At 38.4% G+C, this 27,695-nt stretch overlaps 1 protein-coding gene across 1 annotated transcript; it reads right to left on the reverse strand.

Annotated features, from left to right (window-relative positions):
* Positions 1-6,440: 6,440 nt before the first annotated feature.
* Positions 6,441-25,752, reverse strand: rhag (Rh associated glycoprotein). Its single transcript, XM_007255505.4, has 10 exons — positions 25,488-25,752; positions 19,385-19,568; positions 13,516-13,666; positions 12,005-12,152; positions 11,455-11,621; positions 10,971-11,108; positions 10,062-10,183; positions 9,218-9,291; positions 8,985-9,058; positions 6,441-8,546 (listed from the first exon to the last, which is right to left on the reverse strand). Exons 1-10 carry the CDS (start codon positions 25,672-25,674, stop codon positions 8,472-8,474), a joined length of 1,320 nt encoding a protein of 439 aa, XP_007255567.3. The 5' UTR covers positions 25,675-25,752; the 3' UTR covers positions 6,441-8,471.
* Positions 25,753-27,695: the final 1,943 nt, after the last annotated feature.

Consider the following 27,695-nt stretch of genomic DNA (forward strand, 5'->3'; position numbering starts at 1 on the left):
GTGAAGGCAAAACAGGTGGTGTTGAAACGGAAGGCGACAAACTGTAATAAGTAATAAATGAAGTAAATATTTTTCACAACAAGTCTTTCACTCACTTACTGTTAACAACATATTACTAGTAACCTCCTCCACCTAACAACCAAGTTGCTGTGGTCATTTTAGTTTTCATCAGTAAAAAGCTATAGATATAAAGCTAAGGACTGAATTAAGAGGAATTAACAATTAAGAAAATGGACCCTTTCTTAAATCCTGCTACCTTATTATTAGAACTATGATATTTATACAGGTATTCTATATTAACCATGGACATCTACTACTAAAAGTACCTCATGGTTGGGTTTACAGAAATACAGTTATAGTAGACAGAGTATCTGTCAAAAATGCTTTTAGAATATATTCGAAAATTATAATTTTGTTTTTTAGAATTCAACACAAACAGATGACAGCTGGGGTCAGTGAAGCTGCTGACTGCAGGACATTTCTGAACAGAGTCTCAGCACAAGCCAAAGCTAATTTCCCTTTTTCTGCGGTGTAATTTTTGGATGGGACAAATCAAACTGTTCTTATACTGTTCCTACCAGTTTCAGCTAACTGGCATTATAGTTATTATTATATAATTGCAATATTATATAAATACATCAGTACACGTGAGCTTCATCCTGTCTTGGTCTGCCATGTTGCCAATTGATTTTAAAGTATAAAATCAGCTCAGGCCAGGCTAATTTTAGGTTTTCCTTATAGGAGGAGACTATAACTCTTCATGTGATGTGTATTTGTTCTGGCCCAAGATGAAAAAGTCCTTCAAAATCACACAGAAACTTCAGCTTTATATTCATTTTTTTTGTGCATTATGGCTCGGTCTGCCATGTTGCCAATTAATTTTACAGTATAAAATCAGCTCAGGCCAGGCTAAATCCAGGTTTTTTTTAAAGTAGAAGACTAGAACTCTTTATGTGATGTGTGTTTATTCTGGCCCAAGATGAAAACATCCTTTAAAATCACACTGGAACATCGATTTTATATTTATTTTTTGTGCATTATGGCTCGGTCTGCCATTTTGGCAATTAATTTTACAGTAGAAAATCAGCTCGGGCCAGGCTAATCCTTTAAGTGGAAGACAAGAACTCTTTATGTGATGTGTATTTGTTCTGGCCCAATATTTAAATAATCCTTTAAAATCACACTGGAACATCTTCCTCATATTTTTTGGGTGCAATCGCTTTTAAAATATAATTTTATTAAATAATAATGTTTTATATATTACACTGTTAATTATATATCAATTAATAAAAGTAAATATTACAGTATAAATTATCTCGGACAAGGCTAATGCCAGGTTTCCCTTAAAGCAGGAGGCTACTTCTCTATTTAAGATATTTCCTACTTAGGAATAAATTAGAACAACAAATTCATGTTGTAAGTAAAACTGAAAAATGATGGAAGATCGTGTATATAACATTACATTTAGTAGCATAGTGTATAAAGCTGTTCTGCTTTCCTTCATTATACCTCCTTCAGTATTAGTCTATGAGGTGTTTAAGACAGTCTGAGCAGCAGCGGTCCAACCTATGGTGGTTCAGTGAAGCGGGAGCCGCGAATATCAAACCAACTTTAGCCGGGGAAAACGAGGCTGCAAATATAGAGCCAAATGAATCTGGAGCTACGAATATAAACCCAACTTCAGCCTCGTGGTCAGGTCTAGGTTCAGTAACAGTATGTGCTGAAAGAATGAGATCAGCCGACTACCTGAATACACTGAATATAGACCAGGTTATTCCATCAATGGATTTTTTCTTCCCTGATGTCACGAGCATATATTCCAAGATAATAATGTCAGGATTCATGGGGCTGGAATTGTGAAAGAGTGATTCGGGGAGAATGAGCTCATCATTTTCACACATGTATTGTTCACCACAGTCCAGATCTTAACCTCATTGAGAATCTTTGTGAAAAAATAATGCAACGCTGCATTTAAAATAAATCTTCTGACACTGCAGATGTTTATTGAAACAATGCCACAAGACAGTCCAACCTGCAAAGCAATAAATAATGTCCACAAAATTAAAAGTATTTAAAATTATAGTGTTTATTTCAACTTCTGAACAATTATTAACACATTTTTATATATGTCTTTTATGTTTGTATTTTTATTATATTTGATACAAGTGTAATTTTAGCTACAGCAGTTTACGAAAACAAATAAGTCACACGATTGTTTAAAGACTTTATACCCATGTGAGTTGCCTTTTATAATTACCCCATACTTGCTCAGAACCATTTCTAAACAGTGATACCACATTCATAACTAAATCAGAAAATTCAGTAAATAAATGGTTCTAGTTATTTTCTTGCTGTGGGCACATGACTAATTTGTTTATTTTGAGGTAAAAATACTGATGCAACAAACAACACAACAACTATTTCACAACTGGTATTTTCACACCATACTCTAGAAATCAGGTCAGACTAGTTATATAGAATATAAAACATTTAATTAAAACATGGTTCTGTGACACTGATGTAAAAATGAATTAGAACGTTGAGCCACTTCACAGAAAATACACATAAATGTCACAGTAGATTTAAACCCTTGTTACCACATTTATTTAAATTTTGAAAAAATAAAACAACAGCAGAATTAATAATTCTTTATCTTTTTTGTTGGTATGGCACAGATTCATTATATACTGTTGAAGTGGACATGTATGTCGCGGGTGACGGCAGGGGGCGCCAAAATACAACAAAAATACTAGGTGTGCTGTATTCAACATTTCACAGCTTTCTCTTATAAAACCAGACAATAACACGACACCACGGCCCTGGTATTTTTGGTTTAGACCGGCCCCTCATAATTAGCGGAGCACTACTGACTTGTAATTTATGTATGTGGGGTTAGAGAAAAGTATACTGTATTATCAACATATTAAATATAAGAAGTTAAGTGTAGTGCTGGGCAGTATACCGGTTCATACGGTATACCGTTGTGCAATTTTGAACCCTAGAACATCACCACCAAAGAAACATGCTGTGTGTCCAAATACTGTCACTCTAACTCGCAGTTCCCAGCTGCGTGAAAGAAGGGCATTGTGGCTGATTTTAATACTGTAATGGTTGTAATAGCTTAAATTATTTATTAAAATATTTAGTTTTGTAAAGTAAACCGTGTTAAAGTTGCTGGTGAATCTCTTTTTAAAGTCTGTTGTTTATATTCTTCAGCTGTTTTTCTGCTAATAAAGTTTGATTACCTCAAATATTGTGTAATTTTATGGGACAAAGTAAACCCAATAGTAATCAAAGTCTTAATTTAAAGCCTTTGTGTTTCATATCATATGTACTCCTAAAAGGACAGTCACAAACCTATATAAAAGCCAAGTCATGCAAAAATATATAAGTAAATAATAAATAAATACAGTTATATACCGTGAAACTGTCAGAATCTTGAAAAATACAGTGATATGCATTTTTGGTTATATCACCCAGCACTAGTTTAGTGTCTATTCTTAAAAGCATTTGACACTGTTTTACTCTTATTCACTGTGGGCATACCTTTTGCTAATGTTACTTTCATACTTTTTTACACTTACTTTAGTCATGCTTAAATTGCAAAGCTTTTACTTATCATTTATCAATGTTAAAATCTGTTATTTCACTTGTTTGAGTGCTTTTTAAAACATGTTGAACCACAGCATACAGGCTACAAACTTAAATTACTATGCAGCTTAAACAGCTTTAACCTAAATATCTAAAATGCTATGATGCTGCCTAAAATGGACACTTGCTGCTCATCCAACACTTCTTGACCGTTTGCTATTTTATCAGAATAAGGGGGCGTATGCAAGTAGTCAAATGCCAATTAATATCGATACTAATCAATGGCCACTGCTAATCGTTCTCATGTAATAGAGCTAACAGTACCTCCATCACTTCAAAGTCTCTGTGTTATCCTAACTTTACCTGCTTACATACTACACTTTCCTGCTCAGTCTGTCCCTCGGTTTCTCTGCCACAAGCCTGCATCTCTGTCTGCTGCTGCGGAGGACGCGGAGGCTACAGCAGCGACCATGTCTGTGATTTTTACACATTCTGTAGCAACTACAGTGAAACTTTTCAGTTTCTTCATGTGTAACTTCTCCGCAGCCCCTTTCTGACGCTTCTGTTTCACCATGCAGCCTCTCCTTTAACATACGCGCTCAACACTGAATGTAGTGAGAGTTACAGCGGACATAGTGGGAGTTCAGTGGACCGCACTTTGGTCCTATATCCTGATTGGTTCAGTCAACTGTCTTTATTGAAGATGTGCCAATGGGCCGCCACATATATATTGTGGCCCAGTCTCTAAGAAAAAAAGGGGAAGAAAAAAAAATCCAACAGCATCGGCCCCTGAAGACTGTCGGCCCTTTTTTGTAATGTATTGCAGCCCTGAATTGCAGAAATTAATGTATTCATATACAGTGTTGGGCACGTTACTTTAAAAAAGTAATTAGTTATAGTTACTAGTTACTTCTCCAAAAAAGTAACTGAGTTACTAACGGAGTTACTCCACTATAAAAGTAACTAGTTACCAGTAAAAGTAACTATTGCGTTACTTTTACTATTCGCCCTAAAAAAAGGAAATCAATTATGTAATTACTATTATTATTAGAAAAATAACAAACAAAAATAAACCCAAAATGTTGACAAAAATATAATCTAACGAATTTCAAAAAAAAACAAAACGAAATTCTCCACACAACCAAAGAAAATACTAAAACTTGTAATACTGAAAAAAACGGAAAAACGCATCTGGGGATGAAATTAAACAAACCAAGCCACACTCAAAGGAAATATGTATATATAAACTAAACAAAATAATGGACAAAAACAACAATTTAATGACTGTTAAAATGGTATTAATATAACAGCTTCACCAAAAGAGAATAGAGCTTAGATCGGGCCCAAAAAATCCGACCCGACCCAGCCCGAGCCTGAGCGACTCAACCCGAACCATAACCATCTGTTTTCGGGCTGAGCGAAATATAATCAGAATTATGTTAATTAACACTGTAACATAGAAGCATAGAACTATTATTTAATTAACATGATTTTAAGAACAGCTACACACAGTGCTGCAAGTCAAATGCGGAGGCCTTCACGTGCGCCCAGAGCTACGTGATTACATTTTTCATTTTTATTATAGTTTAATTTTATTTTGTTTTACTTTTTTCTGTTCAGTAAGTTTTAATTTGTTTTTAGGGTGGGCTTGCTATTTTTTTATTATTCACACATCTCATCAGAGAGATCAATCTAATAAACATGAGAGAGAAAGAGAGAGAGAGAGAGAGAGAAAGAGAGATTTCTGGTAAGAGTTACTCACAGGTAAATGTTCTCACATACTGTATCTCCTGTTTCTCTTTCATCTGCCTGGCGCTCATATTGTAATCCCATACATATTTCTGCACTTTCAGTGTTTTCTGTCGCATTTTGCGGCTAGCGCGAGCGCTTTACACAATAACTAACGCCATGGACCACGAAGTGCCGCGCGCTCGGCACAACACCGCCCGCTGTACAACTCCGCTGTACAACAGCGCTTATAAATAAATTAAACACGAAAATGAGGGTAGGCCTATTCTATCAGTAATTTCAGTTCGTTTTAGTTAGTTTTATGAACACAAAATACAGTTCGAGGTAGTTTTTTCCTTTTAATTACAGTTTTTATTAGATTCAGTTAACACAAATGTTTTTTCACTCTCAGTTTTCGGTATTTCGTTCGCTTTAGTGAACAATTAATAATTGGTTACTTAGTAACATTGTGATTATCACACCAGAGCTTTATTTAAAATAAAAATAGGAGCCCGATTTCGGGTCGGTCCTCGGGTCAGGTCGGGTTCTGGCAGAGAATTTAAACTCTAAAAGAGAAAGCAGCAGCACCACAAAAACCGGAGCAGCTAAAAAGAGCTTAACGTCCCTAAATCGGAACTTGGCCTGTCCACAGCAATCACTGAATTGATTAGAGCACGCAAATCGTCACAATTGTGCCTCACTTCACCACGCCAAACCACAGGCACAGCGGCCAGAAGCTTAAGTTCACCGGAAAAAGGAGGGGTTAACCAGGGCAAAGCGAAGTTAAAACAAAAAAAAGCGGCTAAAGTAACGTGCAGTAACGGGGTGTCGGAAATAGTAACGGCGTTATAGTTACAGTCAGAGTAATTAGTTAGATTACTCGTTACTGAAAAAAGTAAAGGCGTTAGTAACGCCGTTAGTTTTAACGCCGTTACTCCCAACACTGTTCATATAAAAGTGATAAAACAAACATGAAATATATTGGCTCTATATGCATTCAAAAGTTCAAATAAGTTATCCTTCAAACAGGGGTAAGAAGCACTGTTATTGTAATTTAGAAACAGCAGGCTGTTTAAATAATGCCTGCTAAAATCAGAGTAAGTAATCCAGACAAGACAGCATTGTATAAAAACATATTTATTAATAAAGACAGTATATATTCATTACACTTTTATTCTTCTTGTAATACTTCTGGTTCTGCCAAGCGGACTACATTTGCCTAACTACGCTAGTGGCTTGAGCATGAGATATAAAAACACACAAACACACACATGCACACTATCAAACATTCAAATACAACATGCTTCATATTAAGTCGGCCTTATCTCTCTTGCTGTCTGGTTTGTGCTGGTTCTGACTGGATTGTCCTTTCAGTATTGTCTAAATCCTCTCACACAGACCAACAGCAAGAACACGAAGACCGCCTGTGTCCACATTTATTAAAGCGACAGTTAAAAGACAAATCAGATTTATACAAATCCACCCCTTTACCATAAACATAACCTATCTGCAAATCCTTTGCTTGCTTCTTTAGCGGCACTGATTTTTTAAGGCTAATGTAGCTAACAAGTGGTGGAAGTGCATGTAGCCCATTAGCAAGGTGCTAATTAAATTATCACACATTCGCCTCAGGGCTTGTTTGTAAGGTAATCACTATTAGATTTACTAAAGTAATTTTAAAAATACATAAGAGTTCGAAACACACACAGAATGTGCACAATGCTAACTGGTGTACATAGGCTTTCAGTACTGGTTAGCCATATTAGCCTGTTAGCTCCAGTGCAAAACTAAAGAAGTAAACTTAAACAGACACTAAACATGTTAACACTAATGGACTACATTTAGAGTAAAGGTGAGTACTGTGTCAATTAGACTGACATGTGAAATCTAAAAGTAGACTGTTCAAAAATAATAAGAAGAAAACAAAATTGTGAAAGTTATTTAAAATATACTTAAATGTTATACGCTACATGTTAGAATAATGTGGTCAGTTACAATTATACATATATAGATAGTTTCTGCATATTAACTTTAACAGTGAGGAATCTCATTTTAATGGGCTTCTTTGTATTAGCTTATTTGGTCTAATTGTATTCTTTCTTACATTATAATGCAATTCTGTAGTGGAAACTGTGTAAAGCAACACTGAGGAAAGATTGTCCCTAATCCTCAGGCTATGGCTCAGAACTTCAGCAAGAAATAATGACCAAATGTCATAGCCTACAACCAGTGTTTCTCCATCCTGGTCCTAGAGACACCCTGCCCTGCACATTTTAGGTGATTTCATGCTTTATCACACCCCCTGACACTCTGGAAGGACGTAAAAATGGACAGATTAGTTGAATCAGGTGTGTTGGGTGCAGGAAAAACACTAAAATGTGCATAGCAGGGTGCCTCCAGGACCAGAATTGAGAAACACCTGGACTACAACTATCCACTGAGAAATTGCACTATAGCTAAAGAACTAAATAATTAACTAAAAAAAATTAAAAAACTCAAACTAAAAAAAAAATGGTTGGTTCTAACTAGTTGTATTTGCTTCATGGATTTAACTAGTTGGTGTATTTAGATGGTTTTGATTAGGCGGGTTTAACTAACTGGAATAAGCTACATGGGTTTAGCAATTTGAGCATTTTAGCTAAAAGGGTTTTGCTAATGGTGTTTTAACTAGTTTGATTAAGTTGCTACTAGAATTCTATGCTTGCTGTTTTTGGACCTAACTCATAAGCCAGATCCAACTATTGTGGGATTGTTGGTTTTGACATATCAATGGAACATCTACTAGAATGCTGATGTGTTCCCCCATGTGCACTAGTCCACACAGGTCCCTAACTTATTTTGTGCAGATCTGCTTTTATTTTAAGTTTTTATTGCACACTGTGGGTCAGTGGGAACAACATGTTTGCTGGTAAATTGGGTTTATTTTCTAGTTTATAATAATTTGCTCCATCTGGGACTTGGTAAAATGGTCCCAGATTAAAATGTATCAATATTACAACCACCCAGAAAAAAGCTTTAGTGAGGGCTGAATGGTTATAAGAGTTAGTTTAAGGTTTACAGAAGCTGCTCTTGAAATGATGTGCTGGTGGTTGAGTACCCTGAGTTGGTTATGGATTTAGATTTGTGGGTGTTGGTTCTCTGTAAAGGGTTTATTAGGGCTCTGATTTGTTCTTCGAATGATCAGCATGAGCCAGACTCTCGCCGGCCTCCTCTTCCTCCTCAGGAACCTGGAGAACAACCATACAGTTTAGACATGGATGTAAAGCAGCAAAAAAAATATATATATATGAACACTAACAGCGCCCCCCTGCATCAGCCAAGACTGCTCCTTAAAGTTTCTTTACTAAATGAATGCCTAAATTATAACAAACCAAGTGGAATTGTTAAGTGTCTCCATGTCTCCCCCTGCTGGGACGTTTCAGGTAAGACTTCAGACTCCCAGCTCTAGCTCTTTTTGAGCTCACAGCCTATCTGGAACCTAATTTTGATGCAATTTTTTACCTGCTTGCCTGTGTTTATATCCCTGCTTGTATGAATTTAATTAAATTGAGTGCTGAATTGCCCCTAATGCAGTGGTTCACAGAATGCAACTTGTCACACCTCATACATCACATTAAGTATTTTTTTTTCTGCCAGATTCATTAATTCTGCAGCTAAAGGCTTACCTCCCAATAGATAGAGTCGTCAAAGCAGTTCTGGTCAGGTGGCTGCCCCCAGAATGGAAGCTTCAATATGAGACCTTATGGAACAAACAGGATTCTTATTACTGAAGCGACCAAACAAAAATACTCACTTAAAAAGGGATTGGAATATTTCAGAACTATTTGTCAGCAAAAAAAGAACCTTTAATATATAATGTTTGACAAATACTATCCATAAAATATATCTAGTCACTCACCAGTGATTGCACCTCCAACCAGGGCAAAACCAATTGATGAGGCCAAAGCTGCAGCCTGAGTGCCTGGAAACACACTGATAGAAAAATACAATATCAGTGCATCATGAAATATCAGGTAGAGAAGCATTACATTCTTATGAATATAACGTTTTTACAAAAGCCCCAGAATATTTTGTCACATTCTGCTCTAAATGGTCCTTATCTCGAGTGTGCACGACTAGCAAAAATGTTTAGCTGATATTATCATCTTTCTATTGTGTGAAATTTGTGTTTTTCAATTATGTCACTTAAAGTTCTTTAAAGTTTTTACACTTGCTGTTCTACATCATGATTAATTTAACATTATAATAATAACATTTTATAATAGCTACCACAAAAGATAATGTGAAAAAGAAAACAAAAGAAGATTATGGCTTAATTTATTAAACATATAAATTCTTATAGTCTAAACTTAAATGCTGTGATAATGATAAAATATTTTTAAATGATAGAACTGATGGGTTAGTTTGAAACGCCAACTAATGGATTCTTAAACGGACCATTTGGCAGTTAATAGCATTTACTTTTTTATGTATCATGAATAGTTGTCAGTGCATAGTTTAGACTATGCTGAATAACAATTATTAAAAGGGCCTGTGAGGCAGTGTTTGAACAGTGTTGTGCCTGCACTGTTAAAGCTGCAAAACACATAAATATAGAAATGATCCCTAGCGCAAGAGGTTTATGTCCAAGACACTGCTACCTTGCGTGTGTATTGTCCTCTATTTAGTTACACTTTCTTTCAGGCTTATTCATTTTGTCTTTACATATGTGTGTGTATAAATGTGTTGTTGTATGGTCTTACTTTTCTTTCTTTCCCAGTAGAGCGGCTAAAATTCCAGCCAAGCCACCTAGAATGCCGGGCATGCCATGCAGGTTATGCACTCCACAAGTGTCCTGAATTCCCAGGCTGGATGCAAGGATGGGCTACAGAGAACACAAGGGAAAGAGGTGATAATATCAATTTACTGCCCAAAAACGTTTAATTTACCAAGCAAAACTGACTGACAGGCTGGGTATTTAGTACTGCAATAGTCCTTAAACTAACATTCAGTCCAATAGACCTGTTCGGCGCACACTACCTTAGAACAGAGAATCATGTTACAACAGCACAGGATCAGCTAAACAGATGGCTGGCACAGGCCATGTAACATAGCTGGGGATCCATTGCTTTCCTCTTTGCATGATGGCTACTCAGAGGGTCCCCCATGGCTAGGTGGGTTCTAGGTGGGCATGAGTGGACTCAGAGTGGGTTTGTACATGTATTTTTACTGGGAAACAGTTGGGATTTCCAAATGGACCAATCATTGCAGACTATCTAATTCTCATGTAGTGTACAACCAAGATGTACTGACCCTGATGGGGCCCATCACTGACATCCATATGTGGGATCAACATGGAACCTATTAACAAAACTTGGTTCCCAGGTGGGCTACACATACAAACCCCACATTACCATCTATCTGTGAAATACTAATATTTGAATAAAGGCAAATTAACATTAATATAGTAAATTATGATTTGTGGTGTGTGATCTACTGGGGGATAGCCATTATTTCCAGTTCATATCCAGCACCTACCAACTACTTTATTTCCTTTATTTGCTTCTAGTGGAACTAAAAACTGGAACTAAAGTCAACAACCAAATCTATGATTTTGTTATGTGATTGTGTAGACTGTGTTTTAATATGTATGTATAGCTGGATGTACATACAGAGAGGAATTTGAAGCCGAGAGTGGAGATAATTCCAGCACAGACTCCGATCACCATGGCTCCGAAAGGACCAATGGCCATATCAGCACAAGTTCCAACAGCAACTCCACCGGCCAGTGTAGCGTTCTGGATGTGGACCTGCAAGACAAAAACATGGACGTTTTTAAGAAACATAGGATTTAATATTATTATAAACATATTTTCTCTCCATATAGAAATGTGAACATTTAAAAGCTTAATTGCAAAAACAGGCTGTTTTTCAGCCTTCCACAGTTTAGCTCTGCTAACTGAAACTGAAGTTCTTAATCAGAGTTAATTTCTCTTATATCAGTAAAATCACATAAAACCACACAAATGTGGACCTTAAGACATACATTGTAGGATATGGAGTTTTTAGACGTTCTAAATCGTTTTTGAATATCCTTGTAGATATTTAATCCAACTTTATTTTTTTCAATGTTCTGTAAATTAAATTTTCTCTCACCATGTCCAGTTTTCCCTTTCCTTCCACCAGGCTGGAGGTGGCATAGGCAGCCAGTGTGCACGCAGCCAGAGAGAAGTAGGTGTTAACAATGGCCCTGAGCTGTGCAGCTCCGGGTTCAGCGATGGCAGAGTTAAAGCTGGGCCAGAACATCCACAGATACACAGTACCTACAGACACACAATTAACAGTCAAAAAAGGCAAACAGGAAGTAATTAGACAACATATTTAAAATATGAAATTAAAAAATGCATGTATTTTACCACATCCTAATTAACTGTATTGCATTTTATGTATGCAAACTCATGTTCAGAGAGTTGTTTGCTTTTTTCACTGAACTTTGTAACAAATCATTTTGCATTTTCACATTGCTAACAACTAAACATTCCTCCAAACTGCCAGCCACCTCCACTGTTTGGTAGCATTACTGTTACTGGTTATTATTAATGATGGTCTTGCGTACTGTACTGCAGCTGTAAATGAAATGTACCTGATCAGTTACTGTCAGTGTGTAACTGCTGTATGTAATTCCTGGTAGAGTTTTTGCACATACCAATCATTGCAAACAGATCAGAGTGGTAGACAGAGCCTTCATTATCGTGGCCGTTACGCAGACCAGGACGGTAAAGCACGCGAGCCACAGCAAGCCCAAAGTATGCTCCAAAAGCGTGGATGGTCATGGAGGCACCAATATCAGAGGCCTGTTAACAGAAAAAAATTATTTGTATAATATTGAAATTATTGAGTAAGTACTCATTTTCACATTTTCACATTTTTTTTTACTCCCCAGTATATTATTTTTACAATTAGAAATCCAGGTATTTACTCTACTTAATGCGTTGTGAATATAAAAGATATAGTGATGATCGTAGAGGGAGAAAGCCTAAAACATCTTGGCTAAATGAATTGAGATCTGCATCATCCACCATGACTTACATACACTCATCTTTGACTTCAGTGTCATGATAATGTTGAGCTGTTTGTTTTGGTCGATCACTCTTAACGCCCTGTTAGTGATCACGATTGATTAAAGCTGGGTTGCATATTTTTTATTTTAATGATTTATTTCAAATTCATGTTTTATCCCCGATTTAGCTAGGCCGACTCTCCCATCCATTCAGCTGTTAGTCAGATGTATATCCAACATCACAAGTGATGCTATAACACCAGGAGGGTGAAGACTAGCACATCCCTCCTCCACAACATGTGGTCAGCCTCCGCCTCTTTTCCAGCTGCTCCTGATGCAGCATTGCTGAGCAGCATCACAGCACTCTCAGAGCCTAGCGATCTCCTGATCATAGTGGCAGTTTTTAGTCCGCTAGACCACTCAGCTTCCTGTGATTGCAAATCTAAGAAGAATTGTCAATGATTTTTATGTCAGTATTGTGTCTTCAAGCTGCTTCTTAATAAACTACCCAAATTCTCACCGTCAGCTCAGAGAAACTTGGTTTAAAAGGTCAGAAATTACTCAAAGTCAGTGAGACACAGGCCTGCAATAAATTGCAAGGGACTGGATCAGCAGTGTCACTGTCTACAGTGAAGGACAACATATTTAATATGTAACATGGCTAAAATGTGGACACAGCTGGGTGTTCCAATAGAACATTGACCCAAAATATACATCAAAGCATTTTTGTTGTCATGCTTTGTGTCTGTTTATGGTGAAAGCAGGCGGGCCAGACTTTTATATATTTACCTGTGTTTAATTTAACCACAGGATACATTCTTTTCAGTTTCCATGTTTGTTGTTTTGACCAGGTCAATCTGAAGCCATAAACTCATCCATACTAACCATAAAGTTTCACAAAAAGGCGGTAAAACAAGCAGTATTCAATTTTTATTTTATTATTTGTATCATGCTATATCATGATATACTTGGGTAATAATTTATGTCTAACCCCACGTAATAATAATATATGTTGTCCACATTCTAATCTAACCTATTCATACATATGTAGATCTGGTGATTTTGTGGAGAATTGTCAAGCTTTGAGTTCTGAGGTCTGAAATTGTTCCAGTAAGTTAGTGATTAAAACTAGGAATGAATAAATCCACAATGCATACCCCCAGCATTGTGACAGCCAGGTGCTCATTGATGCAGAAGGTGGTGATCTCCAGCAGGGTCATGATGAGCAGCTGCACTGGACTGGTCTTCCCCAGTACGGCACCAAACGAGATCAGCACTGTGGCTGTGCTGAAATCTGCGTTGATCATGCTGTGTAGAGAGGAGCGCAGGTTCCAGTTAGCTACTGTATATTATAAGCTCTCTTACAGACCCAAGGCAACTACTAGAACCAATGTCCTTGAATGAATGGTTCTGTGCATTTTTAAAGGACATTGGTAAAAAAAAAGCATTTAGCAGAATCTTCATAGTACCTTTTTTAAAGGTTACATATAGCATCAAAAACGGTGTAAATTGTGTAACACTTCCTATTAAACCTGTAATAATAATGCATTATGAATTCATAATAATTTATAAAAATGCCATAAATTTTCTTATAGTGACATCCATAACATGTATGTGTGGTAACACTTTCTATGAATGTCATCTTTATTAGACTCTATATCTATATTCATAATATATTATAATGCATTCATAAGGCATTATAAACATGGCTATAAATATTTATAAAAATGCATAACCCACTATAGCCATGTTTATTAAGCATTATGATCATAATACATTATAAGCTATGCTTATGATATACGTGTTAAAATAGTATATATCTATCGTTAAAAATCTAGTCCCACAATGAATCTTAAGACCTCGGCTGTTCTTGCAGACCTTTCCGCATCTGCAATTAACGATAAGCAAGTGCAGATGCGGAAAGGTCTGCAAGAACAGTCGAGGTCTTAAGATTCACCAAACCCGGATGAGATGTTTGGAGGAAGAGCAAGCGCCACAACGCACAGGTACTCAACCTGATGAGACGCAGGAGGAGCCAGGCCCGGAGATACCCCACAGAGCCAGGAACCTCCAAGTGCCGCAACCAATTCCTCGAGACAGACTTCCGGAGACCGGAGTACAGACTTCTGGAGACCTTCCGGAGAGGATTCAAATCAAATGGCCACAGGCCTGCAAGACAGCAGTCTGGCAGCAGTTTGATGAGGATGCCAACTCTGTCTTAGATGCAACGGCAAAGGGTGATGCGGACCGAAGGCTGCAGACGATGACGACAATCATCGTCAGGCTAGCTGTGGAAAGGTTCGGAGTAGTGGAGAAGAGGATAGGAGGAGCACCCTTCACCATGAACCAGAGAGCAGCAAAAATCCACCGGATCCGGCAGGAGCTCAAGTCTCTCAAACTGCAGTTCAAGGAGGCAAGTGAGGAGCAACGCCCTCCCTTGGTAGAGCTGCGAACCATTCTGAGAAAGAAGCTGCTGACCCTCCGCAGAGCTGAATGGCACAGACGGAGGCGGAAAGAAAGGACCAGGAAGCGAGCATCCTTTATAGCCAACCCCTTCGGCTTCACTAAGCAACTCTTGGGACAGAGGCGTGGTGGGAGATTGGCCTGCTCCAAGGAAGAGATCGATCGGCACATCCAGACCACCTACAGCGACCCTGCCAGGCAGCAGGACTTAGGCCAGTGCAACACCCTGATACAACCACCTCCGCCCACCAAGGAGTTTGATGGCAGGGAACCACTCCTGAAAGAGGTGCAGGATGTTGTGAAGAAGGCACGATCTAGTTCAGCTCCCGGTCCAAGTGGAGTGCCCTACAAGGTCTACAAAAACTGTCCCCTGTTACTGGAAAGGTTGTGGAAGATCTTGAAAGTTATCTGGAGAAGAGGAAAAGTGGCGCGGCAGTGGCGATTTGCTGAAGGAGTCTGGATCCCAAAGGAGGAAGTTTCCAAGAACATAGACCAGTTCAGGATTATTTCCTTGCTGAGTGTCGAAGGGAAGATTTTCTTCAGCATATTAGCAAGGCGGCTGACCGACTTTCTCTCTAGCAACCACTACATTGACACTTCAGTACAGAAGGGCGGCATACCTGGAGTACCGGGGTGCCTGGAGCATACAGGAGTGGTGACCCAGCTCATTAGAGAAGCCAGGGAGAACAAGGGAGACCTGGCAGTGCTTTGGCTAGACTTGGCTAATGCCTACGGCTCCATCCCACACAAGCTGGTCCAAACAACCCTGGAGAGGCACCATGTGCCGGGCCAAGTGGCTGAACTCATCATGAACTACTATGACCAGTTCAGCATGAGAGTATCAACAGGGTCCATAACATCAGAGTGGCACAGAGTGTAGGTTGGGATCATCACAGGCTGCACCATCTCCGTGATTCTTTTTGTGTTGGCAATGAATATGCTTGTGAAGTCTGCCGAAACTCAATGTCGGGGCCCAAAGACCATGACAGGAGTGCGTCAACCACCAGTCAGGGCATTCATGGACGACCTGACTATAACCACCGAATCAGTACCCGGCAGTAGGTGGATCCTTCAAGGGCTGGAGGAGCTATGTGGGTGGGCTAGGATGAGATTTAAGCCCGAAAAATCAAGGTCGCTGGTTTTGAAGCGGGGCAAAGTTGTGGATAAGTTCCGCTTCAGTATTGGAGGGGCATCAATCCCAACTGTCTCAGAGAAACCAGTGAAGAGCCTGGGCAAGGAGTTTAACAGCAGCCTGAAGGATTCAGTATCCGTTCAGGGAACCTGTCAGGAGCTGGAAAGCTGGTTGAGAGCGGTGGACCGGTCTGGGCTTCCTGGTAAGTTCAAGGCTTGGATCTACCAGCACGGCATCCTGCCAAGGGTACTGTGGCCTCTGCTCGTTTACGAGGTGCCAATCTCAATCGTGGAGGGCTTAGAGAGGAAAGTCAGCAGCTTCCTCAGGAGGTGGCTGGGTCTGCCTAGGAGCCTTAGCAGCATTGCTCTCTACGGACGCAACACCAAGCTCCAATTGCCCCTGAGATCACTGGAAGAGGAGTTTAAGGTGACAAGGGCCAGAGAAGTAATGATGTACAGGGACTCCAGCGACCCTAAGGTGGCCCAGGCAGGGGTCAGAGTGAAAACCGGGAGGAAATGGGTAGCCGATGAAGCCGTATTACAGGCAGAGTCGCGGATACGGCACAGAGCTTTGATTGGAGCTGTAACCCGCGGTAGAGCTGGCCTGGGGACCTTTTCAACACCTCAGTATGAGAAAGTCAAGGGGAAGGAGAGACACAGACTGGTGCAGGAGGAAGTGAGGGCAGAGGTGGAGGAGAGGAGGATTAGCAGAGCTGTCGGTTTGAGGCAGCAGGGTGCCTGGACAAGGTGGGAGCAGGCCATGGACAGGAAAGTCACATGGTCTGAGCTGTGGCGGGCAGAGCCGCAGCGCATAAAGTTCCTTGTCCAGGCAGTGTACGACATCCTGCCCAGCCCATCAAACCTCTCCATCTGGGGCAAGACGGAGTCTCCCAACTGTCCGCAGTGCCCAGGCAGAGGAACATTGGAGCACATCCTGAGCTGCTGCCCAGTAGCTCTTGGGCAGGGGCGATACACCTGGCGCCACAACCAAGTCCTGAGACCCATTGCGGAAGCCATCAGCATGGGAATCAGCAGTAGCAAACGGTCCCACTCCACCACCCAGATGATCGCCTTTGTGAAGGCTGGCGAGCGCCTGGGGAAAACCACCGGAGCCAGAAACCCAGCAGGACTGCTGGCGACGGCGAAAGACTGGCAGCTGTCGGTTGACCTGGAGAAACAACTGAAGTTTCCCCAGCACATAGTCGCCACCACCCTGAGGCCAGACATCCTCCTGGTCTCAGAGGAGACAAAGAACATCCTCCTGATTGAGCTAACAGTTCCATGGGAGGACCGATTGGATGAGGCCCACGAGAGGAAAAGGACCAAGTATGAGGAGCTGGTCATAGACTGCCGCAAGCAGGGCTGGAAGGCAAAGTGCATGCCCATCGAGGTAGGCTGTAGGGGGTTTGCAGGCCAATCACTCTACAAGACCCTGAGCGCTCTGGGCATAACTGGGATGGAGAGAAGAAGGGCCATCAAGAAAATCATGGAGGAAGCAGAGAAAGCCTCCAGATGGCTCTGGATCAGGAGAAGTGACCCATGGAGTAGTAGCAAATGCCACCTGAACACAAGCCGGGTCTGATCAACCTAGGCTGGGTCGCCAAGGAGAGGGTGTATGATGTTGAAAGACCGGAAACACCCGAGGACCCTTGGTTACATCACTGACGATGTGTTCAGGAGCATCCTAGAGATGTATTTCATCAAGTAAGCTATGCTTATGATATACGTGTTAAAATAGTATATATCTATCGTTAAAAATCTAGTCCCACAATGAAAGTCTACACTAAAGTGTACTTGTAGCCACATTATTAATCAGTATATTTTGAAGAGTGTTAAAATTGAACAACTTTTTTGTATTTATTATACTATAAAAATACTACAAAAGTGCTATTTCAATTGTGCTTAACTGTACTAAAATGGAACTATTTAAACATACTACTTCATGTATTTAAGCCCATATTTTAAATATTCTTACAGTAAAATTATAATACATTTAATGAATATTACAACTGTATTACTATTATACACAGGGTATATTAGGAATGTACTATTGAATTGATGTTAAATATATTTACATTAGAGCACAAATATGCTTCTTGTTCCTGTCTTTTGTACGTAGCACACTTCTAGTTTACTTTGTTGGGTAAAAAATATATTTTAATATACTGTACTACAATTTTTAGCCTGTTACAAATTTACTTAAAATTTTATAAATGTAGTAATTTAATTTACGTTCTAAAAAGTTACATGATGCACTTTAAGTGAACTACTGTATCAGTTGTTTTTAACACGCTTTGCTAAAAATGTACAAAAAAGTATATTTGGAAATAAGTATTTAAAAAGTATTTTGAATTACATTAAACCAAAAGTTTACTTCATAGTAGTCTATTTATTTAAAATACACTATATTGTACTTTTAAAAAATACGTTCAAGACATGCTCTGAGAAAATTACAGGCTGAATTAGCTACTGTTTTTCACTGAACTCCATGGCCCTCTGGTAATTTTAATCCTATCTGGACACAAATCTCTGAGTTTTGTAATCTTGCGTTTAATACAATAACTATTTGTTCACTGCTACACACCGTAATTATACTTTGGGTGCACGTTTCCACGGAGATTCACGTAAACACAATAGCGAGTGCAAATGGAGGAGCTACTGAACTTGATGACACTGCAGAATGTATTAAATGTACTGTCTTAAGCAGATACACTATACTGAAGACATGTGTGTCAGGACCTAGGTCTTTGCTACTAGTAAATCTTGGTATAATTTTTCCACAATAGCTTTTTACAGAATTCTGCAGGCTCTTTATTGTAAATTGTACATTTTTGATCATTTGGTTTTGTGGTTTGCCTAAAATATTTGTGTTTATGAAGTGTTTTACAGAGAGTATTCTCTGAAACATACACCTGTTGAAGACTGTTTTTGATTTATTGTACAGCCAGTTAAATATTGTTCTGAAGATTTAAGAGTTTTTTTTTATGCATCAGCAATGGAGGCCTTTCTTTGCCTACTAGTCTCTTTGTGAATATAAAGCTCATCACTGCATTGTTTTTCTTAATAATATTCCTCACAGTTGGTTTCAGTAATTCCAAAGTTTGGCAGATGTCTATAATGGCTTTATTCTTGTTTTTAAGATTCATGATTCATCATTTGAGTTCCACTGGCACAGATCCTGTCTTTGTATTGACTCCAAAGGTGTTTTAATTAGATTAGAAGCAAGCCAATATATGCCCATAATGCAGCATTGAATCAAACCTGAATAATCATTATCAGGCAGGCAGGCAGGCAGGCAGGCAGGCAGGCAGGCAGGCAGGCAGGCAGGCAGGCAGGCAGGCAGGCAGGCAGGCAGGCAGGCAGGCAGGCAGGCAGGCAGGCAGGCAGGCAGGCAGGCAGGCAGGTAGGTAGGTAGGCAGGCGATCCATTTACCTTCCGACAGAAACCATGATCTTTCCATCGTGCATGTGCCACATGTTCTGCAGGAGTAAACCCCACTGCAGACCGAAGGCAGCCAGCAGCAGGTTGAGTCCCACACTGCTAAAACCATATCTCTTCAGGAAGGTCATGAGGAAACCGAAGCCAATGAAGATCATCACGTGGACATCCTGAAACACTTAAACACACATAGAGAGGCTTTCATCAGAATGCTGCTCTGAGCTTAGTAACAGGGGAATTTAGACATATTGTAGCTACTCAATTAGTTGATAATTATTGCTTAGTGCTCTGCTGCACTGCTCTTTTCACTTCACATGACTCTAATCATACTGAAACAAGCACCTTGTTTGTGATGTGATGTGGTTATTGACCTTTGACATTCATACCCAGTTAACCAATTAAAGCACAGTTCAGAAGAGTAAATATAATTTTTTTTTCAGTGTAGGATATTTGTAGATAATAAAGGACCATCAAAATAAAAAAACATATAGGGTATGCATTAAATCAGTTCCAGCCACAGCTTACCAGATTTTCTTTAATAAAGGAGTTGGTCCTAGAACTGGAATAAATATTGGGCACACAATACATTACATATTACTGCATTACTGAAATTAATATTTAAGGATTAATTTTACATATTATATTTAGGCCAATAAAATTTGCTACAGATTGATGAAGGACGTGGTGTTTTCTATGTGGTGTTGGTCTGCTACGTGTGGGTGGAGGGTCCGCATTTCATATTAACTCACAGGACATTAACTCCATCATGTTGCCGGAGATTGGAACTGATTGCAGCGCTTCCACTTGGCTGGAGACTTTAGACAATGGAGTGTGGAGGCGTGTGAGGCGTGGTGTGTGTACTAGAATTAAAGGATGCACTCCAAACTTCCCCAGAAAGGTTTCCAAACCTTTGTAATTGTTAATGAAATAAGGTGTGTCTCTCTACTAGAGGAAGCCGGTACTGTACATCAGTATCAGCATTTCCGCTCCAGACGCCACATCTGGTAAACTCGTCACACACAGCACAACAGCTCATAACAACAGTGCTCAATCAGAAGATCAGCAATCAGCCAGAAAGCAGAGAATGAATGCATTTACTAGAAATGCAAAGTTGGTGCTACATTAGGGATAAGCAGAAGAACTATGTAAGCTGATGTGTAGCTTAAAAACTTTCTTTGGAGAACAATTTGGACTTTCTTTTATAGTCATAGAGCATTTCTTTCAGACAAAAAACATAAAAATGCCTTTTAAAAACAATCATAACAAATACGTCATTAATAGCACACAATTTTGATGGTCTGCTGGAGTTGCTGTGTAGATGTACATCTTGTTGAGTTTCACAATAATTTGAGCATTTGTGGGTCATTTATAGAATTTATAGACTCAGGACAATGAGATTTGCAGGGGAAACAGGACTTTGTATAAATATTTTGGTGGCCCAGATAATACTTAATAGTAAATTAATCAGGAAACATACAAAAGTTGAATTGAAATGAATATAAATGCAACTAAAGGCATTTCTGATTAATTTAAGTGCTAGTTTTGCCTTGTTTGTCCGTAGAAAGTTTTGAAACTGAAATCATCTCTGTTTCCACTGTTACTGTACTTATCCTCTGGATTAGTCTAGAACTGAAAATCCATGCTAACTGCTCAGAGACAATTATGCAGAGATAGAGGCTCAGACTAAACAGGAAAAACTCCCCTTCACAGAGATTAAAAATGCTAATTTCATTCTTATCAAAAATTCCATTCTTATCATAAATACAAGTCATGGAGAAGAAGTACACTTCTTCTACAGAGCACCGCCCTGAAGAACCTTCTACACATTATTAACTAGTCAGTCTGAGGCACTGGATGGACAAAACAGTTAGAATCATTTGGTGGCTTTGTTTATTGTGGCCTATATGTAAAAATGAATGTCAAGGGTTTTTTGTAGTAAATGCAATGATACAATGACATTTAAAAGAACTCTTTGGATGCTTTTAGGTTTGTTGTTTTTTTTGTCTTGGTTAAAGGTGCCTTTGAATTGGAGGGAAGCAATATTATCTGCCAACAATGTTACATTATCATTATGAGTCAAATACTTTTTTTTTAGCACTAGTACTAAAAATAATGACGTGTTACTGGAAATGTACCTCACAAATGCATTAGGCCTTATAAACATTTCCATTCAAACTAAACCGCTGCAACTAGCAAATGTTAGCTACTTTTAAAATTATACCTTATGTTTCCATAAATGTTGTCAATAATTGCTTTGAGTAATATATACTCAGTGTATATATTCCTGTGTGTTTGTACTGTATCTTTGCTAAACATTGCCAACTATTCACGTTGTATAACTGAATGATCTTTCTGTTTATTTTGTTGCTGGTTGTAGGTTGAGATTTGGGGAAGCTGCTTTTAGCAATTACGGCCCAAAGCGTTTGGAACGCTCTTCCTGCTTCAAGCCATTTCAGCTTTGTGCATTTTTAAAAAGAGTATTTAAACATTTTTATTTAAATGAGCATTTTCATAAGGTAAATGTATATATATTTGGGATCACTTTGGGTTGCACTTGTGTATGAAAAGTGCTGTATAAATAAAGATGATTATAGTTTTACATAGTAGATTAACAAGCAATAGTTGAATATTATCGTTTAAAAAATAAGGCTTTTGGCTAATCCACCAACTTTTGAGCAGAAATAAATGAATGAGTTGTTCTCTGTGGACTGGTTAGAATGTGTGGTCAGAGATTATCAGCTACAGTTTGCTCACTCTAGTCCTGCCATTTAATCTTTTCATTCATCCATTGATCTAATATTTCACAAGTCTGGAGCACGTTTGCAGAATGTGCATGTTTGCAGAAAGAACATAAACATGAGAGGCCAGATAAAAGCTGTGTAGTGTGTGTGTGTGTGTGTGGGTGTGTGGGTGTGTGTGTGAACACAGGCAACTGGAAACATGCTGTTCAAGGCCATTCTTAGACTAATAACCCATGAAGCAGATCAGACTTTCACTACAGGTGTGTTTTACGCATTTCAGGCCTTTAACTCCCTCTTTTATCCCCACAGTCTACTTTTACTTATCACAAACCAACAACCCCTCTTTGAACCATACAAGTTTTTTTTAGCTCCTATTCATGCGCAACACAGCTCCTGATAAACACCTCAAAGGCTTTATTTGTTGTAAACTGGAAGGAGTGACTCAATTACTTTCTATCAGCACTAATTTGGCACCTGATGACAAAGCTAATGCTTGTGAGCGTTTTGAAAACTGCATTCCTCACCCATTTTTTTCTTCTTTGAAGCTCTAATCACGAAAGTCTGGAGGCCGCGTACAACCTCGATTAGTAGAGACTGACCACTACAATTTTCCCACAGCAATCCAACATCTGGGACCCGCTCTGCATCACGGCCTTCTCTTTCATCTGCGCTTATCATCTTTTTCCCTTTTTAGGAAATTGTTTATGCAAACGGGTCAGAAGGTTCATTCAAGTGCAACTGATGTTTATATGATTATCACTCCTTCATTAAAGCAAACAAAAATTGTATTTATGAATCTACAGTACATTGTAAAACCCAAAAAGTTCACTAGACTCGAAACTTTTGTTGTAACCGGTTACCTAAGAAATTTTAAGTTCATGTAACATAATTTTTTAAGTAAAATTAAGATTTAAGATTTAAATTAAGACTTTTCTGAACTTATTCGCTTATTAGTTATAAAATTGAATAAGAAACATTCTTTTTTAGACTAGTGTTTTTTATATAATTATAGAATTCCATAATAAAACAAGCACCATGTAAGAACTTGAAAGTTAAAATAAGTAGTTTATAGGGCTATGGCTTGTTTATAGTCATCATCAGAAAAGGTAATGTGATGGAACTTTCACAGCCTTATGACGACTCTATAAAGACTCCTTAAACCATGTCCCAACACCTAGCTGCCATAGACTCCTTTGCCCAGCTGTCTAGCACTTACAATTAAAATAATTAATACCCACAAAGCAGATCGATAGCCATTTTCATTTAATTGTGAAATGGCAAAAAAAAAAAACAATGGTATTGAAGTAGAGTTCTAGGAATTTGATTGCACAAGACCTTCAGGATGATATAGAATATTCTGGAGTGGTGGCGCACTGTTCTACTGTGCAGCAGTACCTGGAAAAATATGATTTCCATGAAAGAGTCAACAAAAAAAGACCTTTCCAGTATGCTTACAACAGAATTTACAGTTGAAAGCACTGAAAGCAACAATTAAACAAAATTAATACAATTTGAAAACAGAAAATATTAAAACAATTTAGCCAAAAACTAGCAAAAAAATGTTTGAAAAAAAAATAGTGCAAAAATAGTGCTTCAGCTGTTAGGCACAGTTTGGATCAATCATGTTTAGCTTTATGTTGCAAGTAGTGACGAGGGAACTGTTTACTGGATGAGGGAATGAATTCAGTCAAATATTAGCAAATTCTAGAAGCAAAAATTACATAATCTGTAAAAAAAAGGCTGACCAGAGAATGACTTCTACAGCTAGATAATGGTCCTAAAGATTATTAGAGGTAAAAGCTGACGAGATGAAGCCATGTTCCTCAAAATCTCCATCATTATATATAAAACCTCTGGGTAGACCTTCAAGAGCAGTTCACTGAAGGCAGGTCATGAATCCCAAAGAACAATGAGGCTTTTGCAAGTAACAAAGAATGAAAATGTGAAAGTGTTTAATAAAAAAAAAAGACCACACAAGGTACCCAAACTTTGTGTAAAAAAGCCTTTCAAATCTTTTTTTTTTGCTTTTTTGCTTACACTATCAAATTTTTCATGCTACAGTACACGATTCTCTTCCGCATGCAGAAATTTCTGTTCTACGACACAACCCCACAATTTTGATCTCGTCTGCAAGTGAAAGCTAATCTTGAACGCTCACACACTCCCCGCCCTGAAGTGGGCTTCTGTCCAAACGCGTGGCATCAGTGCAGGATGAAGATAAAAGTAACTGTAACATCTACAACAGGATATTAAACACACACTGCCAATGAAAGCTTTGGTTTTAAATAAGTCGGTACTAGTCCATAACAGCTTAATATAATAAATAGAAAGTTGTTTAGGTGTTTAATCAGTAGTAATTAGTAAGACGAGAAAAGTTCTATCATGGAAATAAAGTCAAAGTGGGCCAGTCACCAGTTTATCCATATTTTGGGGAATTAAAAAAAAAAAATTGAGTAAAAGCTGCTCTTCATATCCAGGAAGACACTTTTAAGAACATAAAGGAAGGATTTTCTTAATTAATTGAAAATAAATGGTTAGTAAACATCAATTTCAAAATAAGGCAAAGTAAACCCAAATGTGCCACTGATCCCTGTTCAGATGTTCATACATTCTCTAAGCTTAATGCATTTCTGTGCATTTTAATAGGACAGGATTGATTTCAATGAGTAAAAAAATCCAATGGCAAAAATAAAGCCTGAAGTTTGATTTGATAAAGGTTTGATTTATATGAATGAAAGACTGATGTGGACTTGGTCTATTCCACAGACTTTCAAATGAAAAGTATATCATCTGCATTAGATTCACAATAATCACAATAATTAGCACCTGTCCTACACAATATTCAGTGTTTGAATTGCAAAAACATTCATTAAATGCATGTTACTATAGAAACTTTTTTTTGCCCTGATAATGATGATCAATATGATCCACCATCTCTGTAACTTTCTTTATTTCTCTCACTCCCTCCTATCTAACCCCACCCTTCTCCACCACCAACTAACTCATCATTGCAGGGTGTTCACTTCCTGTTTGTTGAATGTACAGTATGTTAAAGCTCAGATGAATGAATTCAAACATACAACCAATTCCAATAAACAAAGAGGATTTTGCAAGAAAGAATGGGTTAAGGTATAATTAATAAAGTGTAATATGTAACAGTTGGTATTAAATTAGTGTTACATTTTTTATTAAACTGTAGTTTGCATATAAGTAGCCACATTTGGTTCAAAACTGAATAATAGTTCAAACCAATAAACATATTAATAAACATGCAAAACAGTATCATCAGTCATTACAGCAGCATGATCCCAATGCAACACTGCAGTGAATGCAGGGCTGTAAGAGGGGGTACTTACTAGGGTACAAGGCCACAGGGTTGCTCTTCTCATGATGAGGGTCGCTGCTGTTATCTTTGTCATCATGACCTGAAGATTTGCCATCATCGTACACCACGAACAGCGCGTACAGGAGAATGGTGACGAGCTCCAGTATCAAGGCCAAGATGGGAAACTTGAGCCTCATGTTGGTGGAGTACGCCGGCATGCTGAGACTCTAAACTGCCCTCTGTCTCTTCCTCACTATCTGCCCCCAGCCTGCTGTGATCGGGGCAAAGGCTGAGGTGTGGTTTTAACTTGGCCCCAGGTTTGAGGATGACCAATGATAAGAGAGAGAGGCAAAGCCCCCAGTCACTCCCCCTACTGCCTCTTTACTCAGGGAGATCCCACTGCCCTCCTGTGTACAGCTAATATAAACAAGTAGCACAACAAGAAATGTCATTTACTGCACTGGTAGACAGCTTGTAGGCTGTGCTGATGCTGCAGACATGAAAATAAAGCTTAATTTAAAAGATCTGCCTCTGTACACTGACAATCATATGTTATTTATTATTATTAGAATTATTTTTTCCTAGAATTATTATTTTTTTTAAATAATTGTTTGTTAACTTTTATTAATTTAATATATTTTTTTTTATTTAATATTTTTTTATTATTATTTAATAATATTTGAGGCGAATCCAAAAAGTACTTTATTGTAGTTGTCTATTTTAGTACAACCCCAAAAAGGGTTTGGACAGCATGGAAAATGCGAATTTTAAAAAACAGAGTGCCTCTCATATTTACTTTGAATTTTATTTTATTGCAGACAGTCATTTTTATTTTTTATTTAATTTTTTATTTTAATGTCTTGACTGGTCAATTTCTGATCACTGATCATTTAATTTATTTAAAGGTCTCATTACATAGTTTTTTCATTCATTTCATTGTCTACTTGTGGTCTCTAGTATAAATTAATATAATGTGAGACGTGCTCAGGTGTTTTTATTTAGCCCTGCTTTAAATCACTGAATAAGAGGTCTGAAGAAAGACAGGGTTTGGCTCTTGCTCATGAAAATTCATACATGCAAATATATCACCTCTGATTGGCTAACAGCACTGCAGCAGAGAACGCCTACATGCCTCACCCCCACAGTCAAATTTGCCGCTCTAAAATAATGTTTTTATAATGTTGATAATGTTTCTTTCACCTACACTAACGCTACTAAACTCGGACTTGGTGATTCGGAGCTTGGGAGTTCGCTCTATATCATAAAATCTGACACGAATGGTGCCTACTTTGACCAGTGTTCTATCGAGTTGTGCTACCTTGTCAAACCGTGCTCCCCTAGTGTTTATTTTAGGTCTTGGTAAAACATGGAATCATCTGATTTAAACCTATAGTAAACAAAAGCTGTTAGCTCCGCCTCTGCGCAGTCCTGAGCCGAGGTGGGCAAGTCACTGGTTGACGTAGACACCCTAACGTCTCTCTGATCAACTTTTTTTCCCTGAGGATTTTCTTTTACTAGCTACTGCAGACAATGGAGGTTGAGGAACAGTTTTATTTTAGCGGAAGGAGACCTTAAATATATACATCTAGTCCATTTCAGCATTTGGGACCTGATAAAGCATTTAGCACTTTGTAAAGTTATCAATTCTTCTCATGACACTTGCAAGATGTGTTAGCATCAACAATACCAAGCAATTAAGTGTTTAAGATGTTATTTTGTCCCGTTCTTTCTAAAAATGTGTCTTGAGGTATGCAGCATTACACGGTCATCTTTGTTGCATTTTTACTGTAAAATTCTCCAGACTGGGGACATGTCAGAACTGCGGACAGGTCAGTCCAGTATATTCTTCTTACACTAACAAAGCCTTTGTAATGTGTGCAGCATGTGGTTCTGCATTGTCCTGTTGAAAAATACATGGATGTCCTTGATGTCGTATTGAAGGAAAAATACAGTATGTTTCTCTACTTTTATACAGAAGTGAACTGACACAACCCCATACCACAAAGAGTTTACATTCTCTGCCTGAACCAACACCCAAGCTGTACTCGGGACAGGTTGACACTTCCCCCCACTTTCCTTGAGCCCTGTTGGGTCAATCTGAGACATAGGTCCAAGTTTTTTTAAGGCTTTTTTATTTGATATAAAGCTGTGGCATGATAACAACAAATCACACTGTGATCGTAAAAAAGTTAGAATGCAGATTGGGCTGCCAGGTAAGACAACGGAAGTACAGACACCT

Source organism: Astyanax mexicanus, chromosome 1 (genome assembly GCF_023375975.1).
Source record: "Astyanax mexicanus isolate ESR-SI-001 chromosome 1, AstMex3_surface, whole genome shotgun sequence".
Taxonomy (NCBI): Eukaryota; Metazoa; Chordata; class Actinopteri; order Characiformes; family Acestrorhamphidae; genus Astyanax; species Astyanax mexicanus.